Here is a 14,260-nt window from a genome sequence, read left to right on the forward strand (position 1 = left end):
GATTTTAAGTCATGATTATCATAATTGTATTTTTAGTATTAAGAACTGAAAGATAAAACTTAATTTTAACATTACACATATTTATTTAAAAAAACCACATGTGCACAAAACTGTTTAAAACAGCAAAGAGAAACAGTTCAAGAAATATGAATTCCAAAACTATGACAATATAATAAAGACAGTTTTACAGGTATATTGTATTCGTTAATACCAACATCAGAAGTAAGTATACAAACCAGACTCCCATTTTAATCCAGGTGTTAAAAATGCATAAATATGTTTCCAATATATTTTCTCTATTCCATAAAATCATTAATGGTATTAATTCAATCAATTTTCTTCTGATTCTGTGCCCACATTGCCTTCAGTATGTTGAGAGCAGAGAAATGATTTCCATAGAGAGGAGGCTTTGCATCATCAGCTGATCCTCCAGAGAACTGAGAAGGTTTATAGTCCTGTGAGTTCAACGCTGCAGGACTCACATCTGTCAGTCAACACAGCAGAAAGCACAACCACCATGACTCTCATCACCATCCTCATCTGGACGCTGACCTGCTGCTGTTTTACAGGTTCATTCACTCAGCAACATTTCAAACATGATGTGCTGCTTTTTCTCTCATTGATTTCTGCTGATAAATGAATGATTTGTTTTTGTCTGCAGGATGCAGCGGTCAGGTGACTGTGACTCAACCTCCAGTACTGACATCTACTCCTGGATCCACTGTCACTCTGACCTGTAGGACCAACCCAGCTGTTGTCAGATATACTGATGGGGATCAGGGCATGTTTTGGTATCAACAAAAATCTGGACAGACACCAAAGCTCCTAATAAAATATGCGAAAAAGCTTCAGTCAGGAACACCAACTCGATTTAGTGGCAGTGGAAGCAGCTCTGACTTCTCTATGACCATCAGTGGAGTTCAGGCTGAAGATGCAGCAGTTTACTACTGTCAGAGTTTACATGAAATAAACAGTGCTTATGTGTTCACACAGTGATTTGTACTCGTACAAAAACCTCCCTCAGTCAGACTGCAGAGACACTGAGCTGTTACAGCAGGAACTGACTGCAGCTGCTGAAGAGGAAGAAACTCTGACACAGACCAGTGAACACAGAGCTGACAGTAACCTCACCAAGCACTAAATACTCATCTACACTTCTTTTGGGGAATTCTGAAATATCCACTCCCTTTTATCATCTTCAATGCCCTTTACCAACATAGAGCAGGGCAGCTATCTGAACACTGCTCCAACAGAGGTCGATCATCTTGTTAATAATTTTGCCTCCTCACTAAGTATGACTCTGGTTACTGTAGCTCATGAGAAAAAGAGATCCTCAAATCAAAAGTACTTGACTCTGTGGTATAACTCTCAAACATGCACCTTAAAGCAGATAACTTATAAGCTGGAAACAAAATGGCGTAAAACAAAGTTAGAAGATCATCTTTTTGCTTTAGTTTGCTGCATTATAAGAAAGCCCTCTGTAAAGCTAGAACATCTTTCTATTCATCACTGATTAAAGAAAATAAGAACAACCCAAGGTTTCTCTTCAGCACTGTAGTCAGGCTGACAAAAAATCAGAGCGCTGTTGACTCAACCGTTCCTTTAATGTTAACTAGAAATGACTTCATGAACTTCTTCACAAATAAAATTTGAACCATTAGAGAAAAAATACTCATAATCGTCTCACAGATGTAACATTATCTACAGCAACTTTCAGTGCCATTAATATTCATTTTTCTCCAGTTGGTCTTTCTGAGTTAACTTCAGTAACTGCTTCCTCAAACCATCAACGTGTCTTTTAGACCCCATTCCTACAAGACTGCGCAAAGAAGTCCTGCCATTAATTAATGCTTCAATCTTAAACATGATCAACCTGTCTCTAGTAATCGGCTATGTACCACAGGCCTTCAAGCTGGCAGTAGTTAAACAGTTACTTAAAAAGCCTTCTCTTGACCCAGCAGTCTTAGCTAATTAGTCTTAGCTTTCTTTCATGTCAAACATTCTTGAAAGAGTAGTTGTCAAACAGCTAACAGATCATCTGCAGAGGAATGGCTTATTTGAAGAGTTTCAGTCATGTTTCAGAGCTCATCACAGCACAGAAACAGAATCTGCTTATAGCCTCCAGTGTTGGGGAGTAACGGAATACATGTAACGGCAACGAAGAACAGAGGTAACCACGCACTAAATATACACACAAAAGTAACAAGAAAATGGCAGACAGGAGGGAGACACAGCTGAACCTAATTAGACAAGACAACAGTGATGCAAAACCCAAAACACTGAACACTGGACGTGGGTGTTTTAAAAGAGGTAAAAGAGGAAATACAAGACAGAAAGTCACAATTCCCAGAATAAAACTTAAAACAAAAACAGAAAACACTGAGTCGCAGTGTAACTGCTGAAGCTCTACTCTGAGCAGTGGTCAGGGTCAAGTGATGTTTCCAGTAACTCAGGTTATAATGTTTGGCTTTCTGAGTCAAGGTGAGAGTTTTTTTATTTGTTTGTTTTTAATTCTGTTTGTGCTGCTCATCTTTCTCTGATTTAACCTGATACATTTTCTGTTGTTTTTTCCTCAAGATTCACATCATTTTAGTCCTCATTTCAAAGTCATTTGCCAAAAGTTTTCTAACTCTGTTAAGCCAAGCCTGTAAGGGACTGTGACCGTCAGCACCACAGGGAGTTGCTGGACTTAGTACCTTTAGAAACCTGGACAGCCTCCCAAACTCAGGAACTCCATCTTGACTCCAAGGCAGTATATCTGGTTCTCAGTACACTTTATCCACCAGTGATCTTCAGGCAGTAGATGCTGCAGATTATTACTGTGGGTTACCATGGTAGTGAAGTGTTTACACAATGATTCATGGCTGCATAAAAAATTTCTTCACTTTGGCTGAAGGCTGCGGGTGTAGAGTTTTCAACTGCAATGAGAATAACTAGTCTCTCTCTCTCTCTCTCACACACACACACACACGCACGCACGCACGTACACACACACACACACACACACACACACACACACACACACACAAACAGGTATTTGTTTGTAGGTTCTGTTTTGAATGCTTGCTGCGCTTCACTGATCCTAAACCAGTTTAAGAAGAACCAGCGGGAAACATCTGTGCAGAGTCTCTGACAGTGAGATTTTTCATAATGATGATGATGTTACTGACTTCACTGCTCATCACAATCATGCTCAGACTTCAAGGTGATGAGTGATGTGGTTCTGTTATATTCTCTGTTATGTTGTACTTTACATCACACTGTCATTTTAACAAAGTAACATATTTTAATTTCCAGGATCAGATGCCCGTTCATCTGTGACTCAGTCTCCTGTGTTTAAAGCTGCTGCTGTGGGACAGACGGTCTCTCTGAGCTGTACAGCCAGTAAAGGAGTTGATAATGATCTCAGCTGGTATCTACAGAAACCTGGACAGCCTCCCAAACTGCTGTTTTACAAAATCAGCAGCCGTGAATCTGGTACTCCGAGTCATTTCAGCAGCAGTGGATCTGAGCCTGAGTTCACTTTGACAATCAATGGAGTTCAGGCTGCAGATGCAGGAGATTACTACTGTATGGGAGCATATGTAGGACAGCGCAGACAGTGATACAGAGTCGTACAAAAACCTCCCTCAGTTACTATTTGCAGTGTTGCAGCTGTGAGCTTCTGATACAGACTCTGGCATGCATCACTGGTTCACTGAGTTAACTTTCAGAGGTGGAAACTAAAATATGTATTCATTCCTGATCACATTATTAAGAAGATTTTAAATTAAGTAACACTGTTTAGAATCTGCAACATATTATGCTTATCTCACTACATTTTGTATTACTTCTAATTTGCTGTGGATAATAAGGTAATATGAAAATAATTTTGTTTATGCAGTACATTTTAAATCACAAAGTTATAGGGTGCTTCACATTTTAAATAAAATCAAATTATAAGAAATACTTTTTTATATCACAGCATACATAAATACATATTTAAAACTAATTGGTCACAACAAGGTCAAAATTAAACCGCCACATGATCGGGATAACGAAAACTAGCAAAAATTGCAGAAAAATGTATTTGGTTAATTTTATTAATTTGATTAGTAAAATTTTAATATTAATTCTATAGTTTGCCAGAAGGCCACGAAGGGATGCAAGAGAACATGTGTTGTTCTTTGATGATACTTTGAGTCAGATTTTTGCAGTATTAATTCCTTGAGAAAACCAGACTGGATGGGCTTAGAGGCTCAAAATCCAAGTCTTAGTCAAAAAACTTGCACAGAAAATTCATCTAGTCATCAAAACCAAATATTGAACCCAGACCCTGTACACAGTTTTTAACTTAATCAGCTACTTTGATTTGAACTTAACAATGATTGCATTCCATACATGAACATGTTGTTTGTATTTGTTTTTTCAGTTTCCTACCAGAGGGTTGGAATCAGGTGTTAAAGTTGGATTTGGGAGGTTGAAAGTTCAGCTGTAGCAGGGCAGCAGCGACTTTACATTTTGCAACATATAAGACCATATTACATTCGTGATGGAAAATATTCCAACTCTTCACCAGTATAAAGCTGGATTTTAGTTGGTATCTTTGTATCTTTATCTTTTGTTTCAAAGGTCAACAGCAATCGCTGACTTTGCACACAAATAAGCCTTTAAAAGCTTCTCCCCAAGAACAAAACAAAAGTGATTTTTCTTAAGCTGTGATTTTATTTTGTGATTTTTACTTTTATTACACCCTTTTTTAAAGTCGACATGGATAATATTAGCTGATAAACTTAGCATGCACATCATTAGAAAGTCAAATGTTTGCAGAAATATCGCAACAGCAGAAACATGTAGCTTCATCAAAATATAAAACACATCATATGCAGACAGGAAGTGTTGCTGAAGCTCTACTATGAGCAGTGGTCAGGGTCCAGGGTTTGAGTGACGGGACTCTGTCCACTCAGACTGGCCTCACAGCTCACTGAGCCCGCCTTCTTCCACTGGTCTGCGGAGAGGCTCAGGGTGCTGCTCCAGCTGTAGCGGCCGTCTGTCCCCAAGACCTCCAGGCTGGTTGAAACCCCTGAGGATGTGCTGGTGCTCCCCACCTTCCAGCCCAAATTCCAGTTTGAGGGGAAGCCCCCGGTGGCCAAACACACCACAGTGGCACTACTCTGTTTGTCTTCCTCTTTGGATGGAGGGAGGACAGTGAGGGTGGGCCTCACCACACCCGCTGGAGGAGAAAAGGTTGAAGACAACCGAAAAAAGAGATACAAATGTACAAACATAGGAATAAATATATATTTAGTGATTATTGATCAAACCTTTATTATTTCATGATGTTTTACAGTTAATAACTTGACCCTGTGATAATTTTCTTATTTGAAACTGACAAAGCTAAAGCACTCATGAGAATACAGTTAAAACTTCACATCTGTTTCTTTCACTTCCTTTAAACTTCATTTAAAATTGATCAACCATGAACACAAAATTGATCTAAATATACTGAGTTAATTTCTTTTTTCTAATATAAGTCGACAAAACATAATTCAATATTTGTTTTTATTTTATAATTCCTGAGTAAAAATACATTTTAAATCAAAGTCAGCTAAAACGTCATTATCACAGATTTTATTATTGTAACCGGATAATATTTAAAGTGAAATGAACCCAAAAAACCATCAAAATTTGTTTTCTGTAAGTTCAGTTCCTTAAAAGACTGAATGAATATTGATTAAAGAAAAGTTTCTTCCAAAATGTTGCCATGACATTAATAATAATCACTGAATTTAATCGAAGTTCTGTTTAATAGATTGATTTAAATGCTTAATAAATACTATGTTTATCAAAAATTACGAATTTCTGGTACTTACAGCCAACGATGAGTTTGGTTCCTCCACCAAAAGTCCACCACAGTGATACAAACTCATTAAGTGGCCGTACAAAAACCTCCTGCACTCTGAACAAACCTCTAACCACTGAAAATGAACCTTTTTTTCAAGTAAAACATCACAGTACACCTGATTAAATGCAGAAGACGATTTGACTAAAGTGACTTAAAATTATTTAATGAATTTAAATCATAATTGTCATTACTGTATTTTGAGTATTAAGAACTGAACGACAAAACGGAATTTTCACATTACACATATAAATTTTTTAAAACACACAAAACACTGTTTAAAACAGCAACGCGAGATGCCTCAAAAAGGCATGAATTGTGAAACTATGACAATATACTTAAGAACGTTATACAGGTATATTGTATTTATGATATCAAAATCAAAAATGAGCATACAGACCAGAGTGCCATTTTAATCCAGGTGTTAAAAATACGTAAATATGTTTCCAAATATGTTTTTCTCTATGGCATAAAATTATTAATGGTATTAATTCAATCAATTATTCTTCTGACTTTGTGCCTACGTTGCCTTCAGTGTGTTGAGAGCAGAGAAATGATTTCCATAGAGAGGAGGCTTTGCATCATCAGCTGATCCTCCAGAGAACTGAGAAGGTTTATAGTCCTGTGAGTTCAACGCTGCAGGACTCACATCTGTCAGTCAACACAGCAGAAAGCACAACCACCATGACTCTCATCACCATCCTCATCTGGACGCTGACCTGCTGCTGTTTTACAGGTTCATTCACTCAGCAACATTTCAAACATGATGTGCTGCTTTTTCTCTCATTGATTTCTGCTGATAAATGAATGATTTGTTTTTGTCTGCAGGATGCAGCGGTCAGGTGACTGTGACTCAACCTCCAGTAGTGACATTTACTCCTGGATCCACTGTCACTCTGACCTGTAGGACCAGCCAAGATGTTTACAGAGATTTTGATGATGATGATTATGTATTCTGGTATCAGCAGAAGTCTGGACAGACTCCAAAGCTCCTGATAAGATATGCGAAAAAGCTTCAGTCAGGAACACCAACTCGATTTAGTGGCAGTGGAAGCAGCTCTGACTTCTCTATGACCATCAGTGGAGTTCAGACTGAAGATGCAGCAGTTTACTACTGTCAGAGTGCCCATGAAATAAACAGTGCTTATGTGTTCACACAGTGATTTGTACTCGTACAAAAACCTCCCTCAGTCAGACTGCAGAGAAACTGAGCTGTTACAGCAGAAACTGACTGCAGCTGCTGAAGAGGAAGAAACTCTGACACAGACCAGTGAACACAGAGCTGACAGTAACCTCACCAAGCACTAAATACTCATCTACACTTCTTTTGGGGAATTCTGAAATATTCACTCCCTTTTATCATTTTCAATGCCCTGTACCAACATAGAGCAGGGCAGCTACCTGAACACTGCTCCAACAGAGGTCGATCATCTTGTTAATAATTTTGCCTCCTCACTAAGTATGACTCTGGTTACTGTAGCTCATGAGAAAAAGAGATCCTCAAATCAAAAGTACTTGACTCTGTGGTATAACTCTCAAACACGCACCTTAAAGCAGATAACTTATAAGCTGGAGACAAAATGGCATAAAACAAAGTTAGAAGATCATCTTTTAGCTTTAGTTTGCTGCATTATAAGAAAGCCCTCTGTAAAGCTAGAACATCTTTCTATTCATCACTGATTAAAGAAAATAAGAACAACCCAGTGTAACGCTAAGTTATTTAAGGACTAGTTTATGTCAATGGATGAATTTACTGACTGACGCGCAGAAGAAATAGTTCTTTATGGAGCCCAGATGGTGTGAATGATGAGACCAAAAACTGCAATGTCTTGTACCAAAAATATATTGAATAAATAGGGGAAAGGGGAAATGGAACAAAATAATTAACACAACACACAACGTAAATGTCCACAATTAAATAATAAATCTGTTAAGTCTAATTGTTGAATGTCGCCATTGTGTTTCTTAAATTTGTATAGTCTTAGTTTAAGCAGTAGGATCAAAGCCATTCCTTTGATCCTGACCACCTCTCCAGCCACTCTGTGCTGGGGGAGGTTTTATTGTAGATACATCCTAACTTGAAGATCTGTTTGATGTTTGGTAGAGCTTCCTACCCTTTGTATGGTTTCACTGTGTTATCTTTGGTAAACCATACATTGGGTGTGGGGGAAGACTACCCTCTTTATGACCAAGGATGTTGTTCCTGCTTTTAGGTTTTATGACCCTTTGACCAACACACACACACACACATTCTCACATAACACACACACATTCTCACACACACACACACACTCAGTGTATACATTTACATACAGTGCCTTGTCTTTGTAACCAAAGGGGGGTTGCAAGGGGAGGTGTTTTGTAAACTATTGTTTGAAGTTTGTCAATAAAAGGCGGCGAGAGGAGGCCACCAGTGTGGTCATTTCAACGTGCTGGTCACAGACGAGAGGCCTCCCTTGCGCAAGAAATCGATCGAACACTGTTGCCTTGCTTTTCTTTCATGGGAATAAGTCTTGGATACAGCGGGGTCTGAGTTTAGACCCAACATTTATTTGGTCCTTCGGAGCCGGAGCCTAACACATTGCATCCACCGAGGAGAGGGAGAGGACGCCACCGCAACGTCTGGGATGATTGACGTAAAGCCCTGGTGTTTTTGGCTTGCCACCAGGCCGGGAAGTTTGCGCCTGACCTCCCCTCGGGATGGATGACGATTGACGGGATCCAGAGACTCTTCCCATGAACGTAAACAAACAGTGAGTACAGAAGGCCTTAGAGAGCGTCTCTATAACCGTGTGAATGAATGTGGGATCCTAGATACGCGTCACCGTGATTCTGCGTGAAACGTTTGAGTCCCGGGGAGCGCTGGTCACGAGAGCGCACGTGGACCCAAAACAATAGAGAGCGGCTACGGGCTGTGCGTTAAACGTGAGTCCGGGAGCGCGCTAGCCGCGTGAGAGAGACGCAGGCTTCTCCGCCGTTTGGGGCGTAGAGAGTTCTCCGCCATTTGGGGCGTGGAGAGAACCTAGGTTCAGAGTCCGGAATCTCCGCCATTTGGGGCGTTGGAGAGTGTCCGAAGGTTGAATTCTCCGCCATATGGGGCGTTTGAGAGTTTTCAACAGAGAGCGCTAGCTGTGCGTGCAGACGCAAGCGATAGGCCTATGTTGTGTGTGTGTGCGGGCCAGACGTGGTCTGCGTGAGTGTGGCTGATTGTTGTCTTGTAATGGAGAATAAAATGTGTAAGTCTGCCTTAGAAGGAGATGTAAAATTTATGCAGAAAGTTTTACCAGGCAGCACGCAGTATGTAGGTTGTTGGTATAAGAAATGTGGATTTGAAGGGACATTAGTGGAAGTTAAGTGTAAAATGCTGGTAGAAAGAATATCTGTAAGTGTAGCAGGTAAAACAGGTAAAGCGAAGCAGAGGAAGGAATTGCAGTTAGCAGTTGCTAAGTTGTGGCTGGAGCAGGTTCAGAAGAGGAGAGAAGCAAGAATGTTAGCAGAAAGTAGAGTCAGAGAAGAGCGTGAGAGAGCAGAGGCAGAAGTGGAGGAGAGATCAAAGGCATATTAGGAGCAGCATTGAGTCCAAGACAGACTTGGCAGGGTAGGAAACAGAAAGTAAAGTTAGTGAACACAAACGTTACAACTACATATCCATCCCTGACACAACACAAAAAAAAAAAAAAAAAAACAAAACAAAACATATGGTGTTTCTGTAACAGAGTGTGAAGATGAAGAAAGTTTTTCTCCTGATCAATTCCATGAGTGTGAGAGTGTCTGACGTCATGGTGTGTGTGAAAGGTATCCAGCTGGGGCAGACGTGATTCTGCATGTCACCTGCCCAGTGGACAAAAAGAAATAAAATAGTTGTGTGGATGAATGATAGCACGAAGAGTGTTTGGTGTTTCTCAGTCTGAAACAGCTGTAATGCTATTTTCTGTTTTGGAGAAAAGTACAGTTAAAGAAAAAAAACAGAGAGATGTGTGTTGTTTTAAGCAGTGATGAGAATAATGGAAGTGTGGTGAGAGATGAACACAAAAACATACTGAAAATGCATTAACCATACTAACCCCACATGCATATACACATACAATGATACTCATGAGACCAGACAGCATCTTAAGCATGAGATTCTGTTTGTCATCTTGTCCAAGTCACTAGTAAGATGAAAGTGATACATAGACTAGTGGACTGAATATTATAGGAGGACAGATGGTTGCATCATAGAGGAGGAAACAGAATGCTGATGAGAGGTCTTAAATGAGTGAGCTGAGTGAGCTGATTGTGAGTTTCTGGTGTGTGAAGAAGTTTTACCATGGCACACATTTAGTTACATGAGAACTAAAACTTATTATGTGCTAAGACAACAGGGTTATGCTGTATGTTGTGTGTATGGCTGATTGGATGAATGTTTGAGATTAAACTGGCTGTTTGATTTGTCTTTTGTTATTTAAGTTGAGCCTGCCAATTGGGTTGTGACGATTTATCCCCCTGGCATGAAGAACACGTGTCATGACTTAAACAAGGCCTTTCTTTCCTTTGATTTCCTTTATTTTCTTTCTTTTATTTTGTTACTTTCATGGTGCACTGAAAGTTTTGTTTGATGATCTCTGTTTGAGCACGATCAGAATCGAAGCGTCGTCGAGAAAACTGTTGCAAAGTGAGCTTCTCCAAAATTAAAATGGGCTCAAGAGAAATCCACTTATTTGAGACAAGTTCCTGTCCAAAAGGATTCAGCGAGAAAATCCAGTCTAAATTATTTTTCTTTTTGAAATGACGTTGTTTTGCTGAGCGTGGAAACGGATGCGACGATAATTTCCACAATTAGCTAAAGAAGGAATCACTGAGTGAATGAGTAAGAATTTTAAAATAAATGGGGACCTGACTGACTGACTTAACACCATTGTGTGAAGTCAACCCCCGCTTGACAAAGGTGTGGATGTATCTCTGTGTGTGTCTCTGTTACAGGAGCAGAAAGATGATAGCAACATCTGAGGTTGCGTGATGGTTTAACCTTTTAAATGCCATTTTTATGTTTGTGAATCTATCAGAGGTGTGTTATTCATGGGCTTGTGGTACTCACAGAAGTTACTGTGAGAAAGTGTGTACACACCTGCGCAGCGCTAACATTTGCATTTTTTCTTACAGCATTGCAGTTTTTCATGTGATTTGATGATGTGGTTTTTAGCAGAACAACTGGTGGATGTTTGTTTCTTTATTTCAGGTTTTGTTTTCTTTGAGAGTGCATGTAGCATTCAGCAGAAGTGGACAAGTGACATGAGTAAAACAAATATGAGATTACGATATTTATGGAATAGTTTATTATGGGCTCATTTGCTGGCCACTTTTGGACCCATAATAATATATGAGTGGAGTGACTTTGCTTAAGGGAAGTCACCGATTACGTTAATGTTAACTGAGCACATGGGATGATCCATGTTTGAGGCGAATTATGGTAACAATAGTGATTTAATGATTTGAGAAAACCTGCACATGACACTTGTCTTGCTGATGCTGAATGCTTGTTACCCTTGTGATATACTTGTTTATAAGTGTGAAGTTTGATTTTACTTCCAGATCTTGTTTTCCAGGCCATGATGGTGAGTATGCAGGCTCCTGGTGGAGCCAGTTTTTAAGGCAGGGATCCAGGTTTGGTGAGTTGACGCATGAGAGTGTCCATGCGTCAAGAGGTGGGGTCCAGAAGTAACATTAAACAATGTTTTCTATTATTGTTGCAGTGATTTGTGTGATTAGCTGTTTATTTACAAGTATTAAACCTATGCAAGTGGTGCATCCATGTTCAGATGAGGCTTTGATGGCCTATAAGTGAAGTTCACTGATTACAATGTGGAATAACATTGAGATGTTAAATAATTTGGAATAAATTATGGGGAAAAGTAGGAGTTTAATGGGTTTAGAATAAACCTGCAATGATACTTGTCTCTGTGATGCTGAATACTTTATTACTCTTATGATCTACAGTTGGTTGCAAATGTGAAGTTGTTTTAAATTTAAGACTTTGTCTTCTGTGATACAGGAGCTGGGAGCTAAACAAGCTGAACATTTAAGTGCTGATTAATGTTTTACACAGGGTTACAGCTTGGAGTGAAGCTGCTCCAAGGGACAAACCCTGGAGATTGTTTTAGGGAGACTGTGCAACACTCTTGTACATGTCTCATTGGGGAGTTGACACATGGCGAAAGCCGTGTGGCGAGAGGAGTGTCATTTTTTAATTTGTAGATATCGTGAGGTGCCATGACGAGAAGGAGTGACTGAGAGGATCGTCCACAAGATGGAAGCTGAGGCCAGGAGAGAGTTTTCAGGAGGATCGGAGATCACCTTCAGCACAGAGAGCTGTGTTACTGGTCTTCCAAAGGATCGTCACGAGGAGACTTTGCACAGCAAATCTTAAATAAGATGAAAGAGTTTCGACGTTGACGTTAAGGAAGACAACTAAGCTGTTTGCGTGTCGAGGAGCCTGTGCCATCACCAGGGAAGTCTCAAATGTCCCAGGAATGGGTGGACCAAAGACCAGCTTTCCAGAGTCATTATTTTGTTTTAGGAGTTTTATTTTTCATTTTGTTAGACATGGCACAGTTGAAAGTAAAAGAAGACCACTCTAATTTGTCATGTGTTGTCATATTTTGATATATTTGATTACTTTTCATTGGTTATATTATATCGGGTAAAAATCACCCGGCATTAGTGATCGTGTTACTATTTATAGCGATAGTGTTCTAGGGTTAAATCTTCAGCAGCGTTGGAAAATGGAACCTGAGGGAGCGTGCCAAGCTCCAGAAAGTGACAGCGCAGAGGAGGTCCAGCGATGGACTTGTGGTTCTGTGAACAGCACAAATGCCAGGTGACTGTAAAATAACTAACAGCACTTTTTCCACAAGTGAAGCCAGTAACTTACTATCCTAAAAGATTAGCTCTAGTTGCTCGTGCTTTACCTCCATGCGTGAGATCAGTATGTGCAGCAGTTTAAGCTGTACAATGTTTCAATAGTTTATTTCACCTTTTGACATTGTTAGTTCCACACGAGGTAGATGTCTACTACTGCAGACTAAACTTACATTTCTGACACCTACAAGACACTTGTCTTTAATGTTACTCTCACAACCACACATATTACCATAAAGTGGTGCACAATTCTGAATCTGTCCAACCCTTTTTGCCAACGGAGGAGGGCACTTCTCATGAGTGTAGAGAGCGCGAGGAGAAGAAGTGTAAGCTGAGGGATGACTTAATAGATGTGCCACTCGTTGAGGGAAAGGTTTGGTTTGCTGATGGTTTGAGTTTTACAACAGCAGAGGGACAGACTAGAACACGTTTTACTGTAGCAGACAGTGAGAGAGAGTTATCTATGTAGGACAACTAGCATGTTTCATATTTGCTTGAGCAGCAGAGATGCTAGCTTTAACGGAAGCGTGTAAAGCTGTAGAGAGACAATATACACTGATAGGCAGTATACATTTGCTACTGTACATTTCTTTGTAGTGCAGTGAGTGAGACGAGGTATGACAACCTCAACAGGGAAACCTGCAGAACACACCAAACTCTTGCAAAATCTGCTGGAGGCAGCGTTATTAACCAGTGGAATTGCCGTTTGTAAATGTGCAGCACACATGTGAGGGAAAGATCCGGTTGCATTAGGGAAAGTTTTTGCAGATAAGATCGCAAAAGAGGCAGCTTTAGTTAAACATGGTGTTAACCTTTTATCAGTACAGCATTAGCAGACATGCAGGCCCACTCACCTACTGCAGGACAATAGTTGTGACTTACAGAGGGAGCAAGCTTGCAGGATGATTTTTTTATCTGTGTGATAAACCAGTACTGCCTAATAATTTGTATAAGACTGCTGCTATTTTGGGCCATTGGCTATGCCATGTCTCAAACAGGAGGGAGGTGAGCAGTCGTTATACTCACTCTAGGATTATTAAATACTTTAAAAAAAAAAACAAAAAAAACTTTTGCAGACAGTAAAGTTAAGATTTAGGAAGACAGGCAGGACATGGTTAGACTGTATAGAATAAGTACATGAGGATTACTCCAACAGAGAATGGTCTGACTCTTTGAGATTACACATGTTAGAGCATTTAGAGTTCCAGTCTTCTGTAGTGATGATAGAAAAGCAGAAGAGAGAGCATATTAGCAGATTAGATGCTTGAAAATGTTTAAAAGTAAAGTAGTCATGAGAACAAATGATCTGCCAGATGATTCTGTTTCTCCGCAGGAGCAGAGTCTGAAGTCTGGAGATTGGATGTTGATAAGGCCATGGAGAGGAAGTGCTGGTCCAGTCCATGGTGGGAAGGTCCATATCGGATGCTGCTGACGACGACCACAGCAGTGAAGATTGCCGGAAGGAACACTTGGATATATCAA

General features: G+C 39.9%; 2 protein-coding genes, 2 long non-coding RNA genes and 1 gene segment (V, D, J or C); 2 read left to right on the plus strand and 3 right to left on the minus strand.

The window, feature by feature from the left end:
- LOC113012033 (immunoglobulin lambda-1 light chain-like) overlaps positions 1-14,260 on the minus strand; it is a 110,396-nt gene that overhangs the window by 44,400 nt on the left and 51,736 nt on the right. The window lies entirely within an intron of this gene.
- Positions 1-14,260, plus strand: part of LOC113012022 (immunoglobulin lambda-1 light chain-like) — a 60,169-nt gene that overhangs the window by 29,767 nt on the left and 16,142 nt on the right. Inside the window, exons 1-2 of one of the 3 annotated variants that reach the window (XM_080293851.1) lie at positions 6,527-6,617; positions 6,710-7,038. The exons of the other annotated variants lie outside the window; for them this stretch is intronic. Of the exons in view, the coding sequence (XP_080149977.1) occupies positions 6,566-6,617; positions 6,710-7,038 (381 nt within the window). The 5' untranslated portion in view covers positions 6,527-6,565. Of the gene's footprint in view, positions 1-6,526; positions 6,618-6,709; positions 7,039-14,260 lie in introns of those variants that run through there. 3 annotated transcript variants of the gene reach the window in all.
- Positions 1-14,260, minus strand: part of LOC113012025 (Ig kappa chain V region 3315-like) — a 42,057-nt gene that overhangs the window by 13,533 nt on the left and 14,264 nt on the right.
- Positions 2,048-4,054, plus strand: LOC145422447 (uncharacterized). Its single transcript, XR_013903735.1, has 3 exons — positions 2,048-2,481; positions 3,034-3,205; positions 3,298-4,054. It is a non-coding gene; the product is annotated as an uncharacterized LOC145422447 (long non-coding RNA).
- LOC145422445 (uncharacterized) lies at positions 5,093-6,433 on the minus strand. The gene is made up of 3 exons (XR_013903732.1): positions 6,282-6,433; positions 5,853-5,969; positions 5,093-5,212 (listed from the first exon to the last, which is right to left on the minus strand). It is a non-coding gene; the product is annotated as an uncharacterized LOC145422445 (long non-coding RNA).

The sequence above is a fragment of the Astatotilapia calliptera genome, chromosome 19 (genome assembly GCF_964374335.1).
Source record: "Astatotilapia calliptera chromosome 19, fAstCal68.1, whole genome shotgun sequence".
Taxonomy (NCBI): domain Eukaryota; kingdom Metazoa; phylum Chordata; class Actinopteri; order Cichliformes; family Cichlidae; genus Astatotilapia; species Astatotilapia calliptera.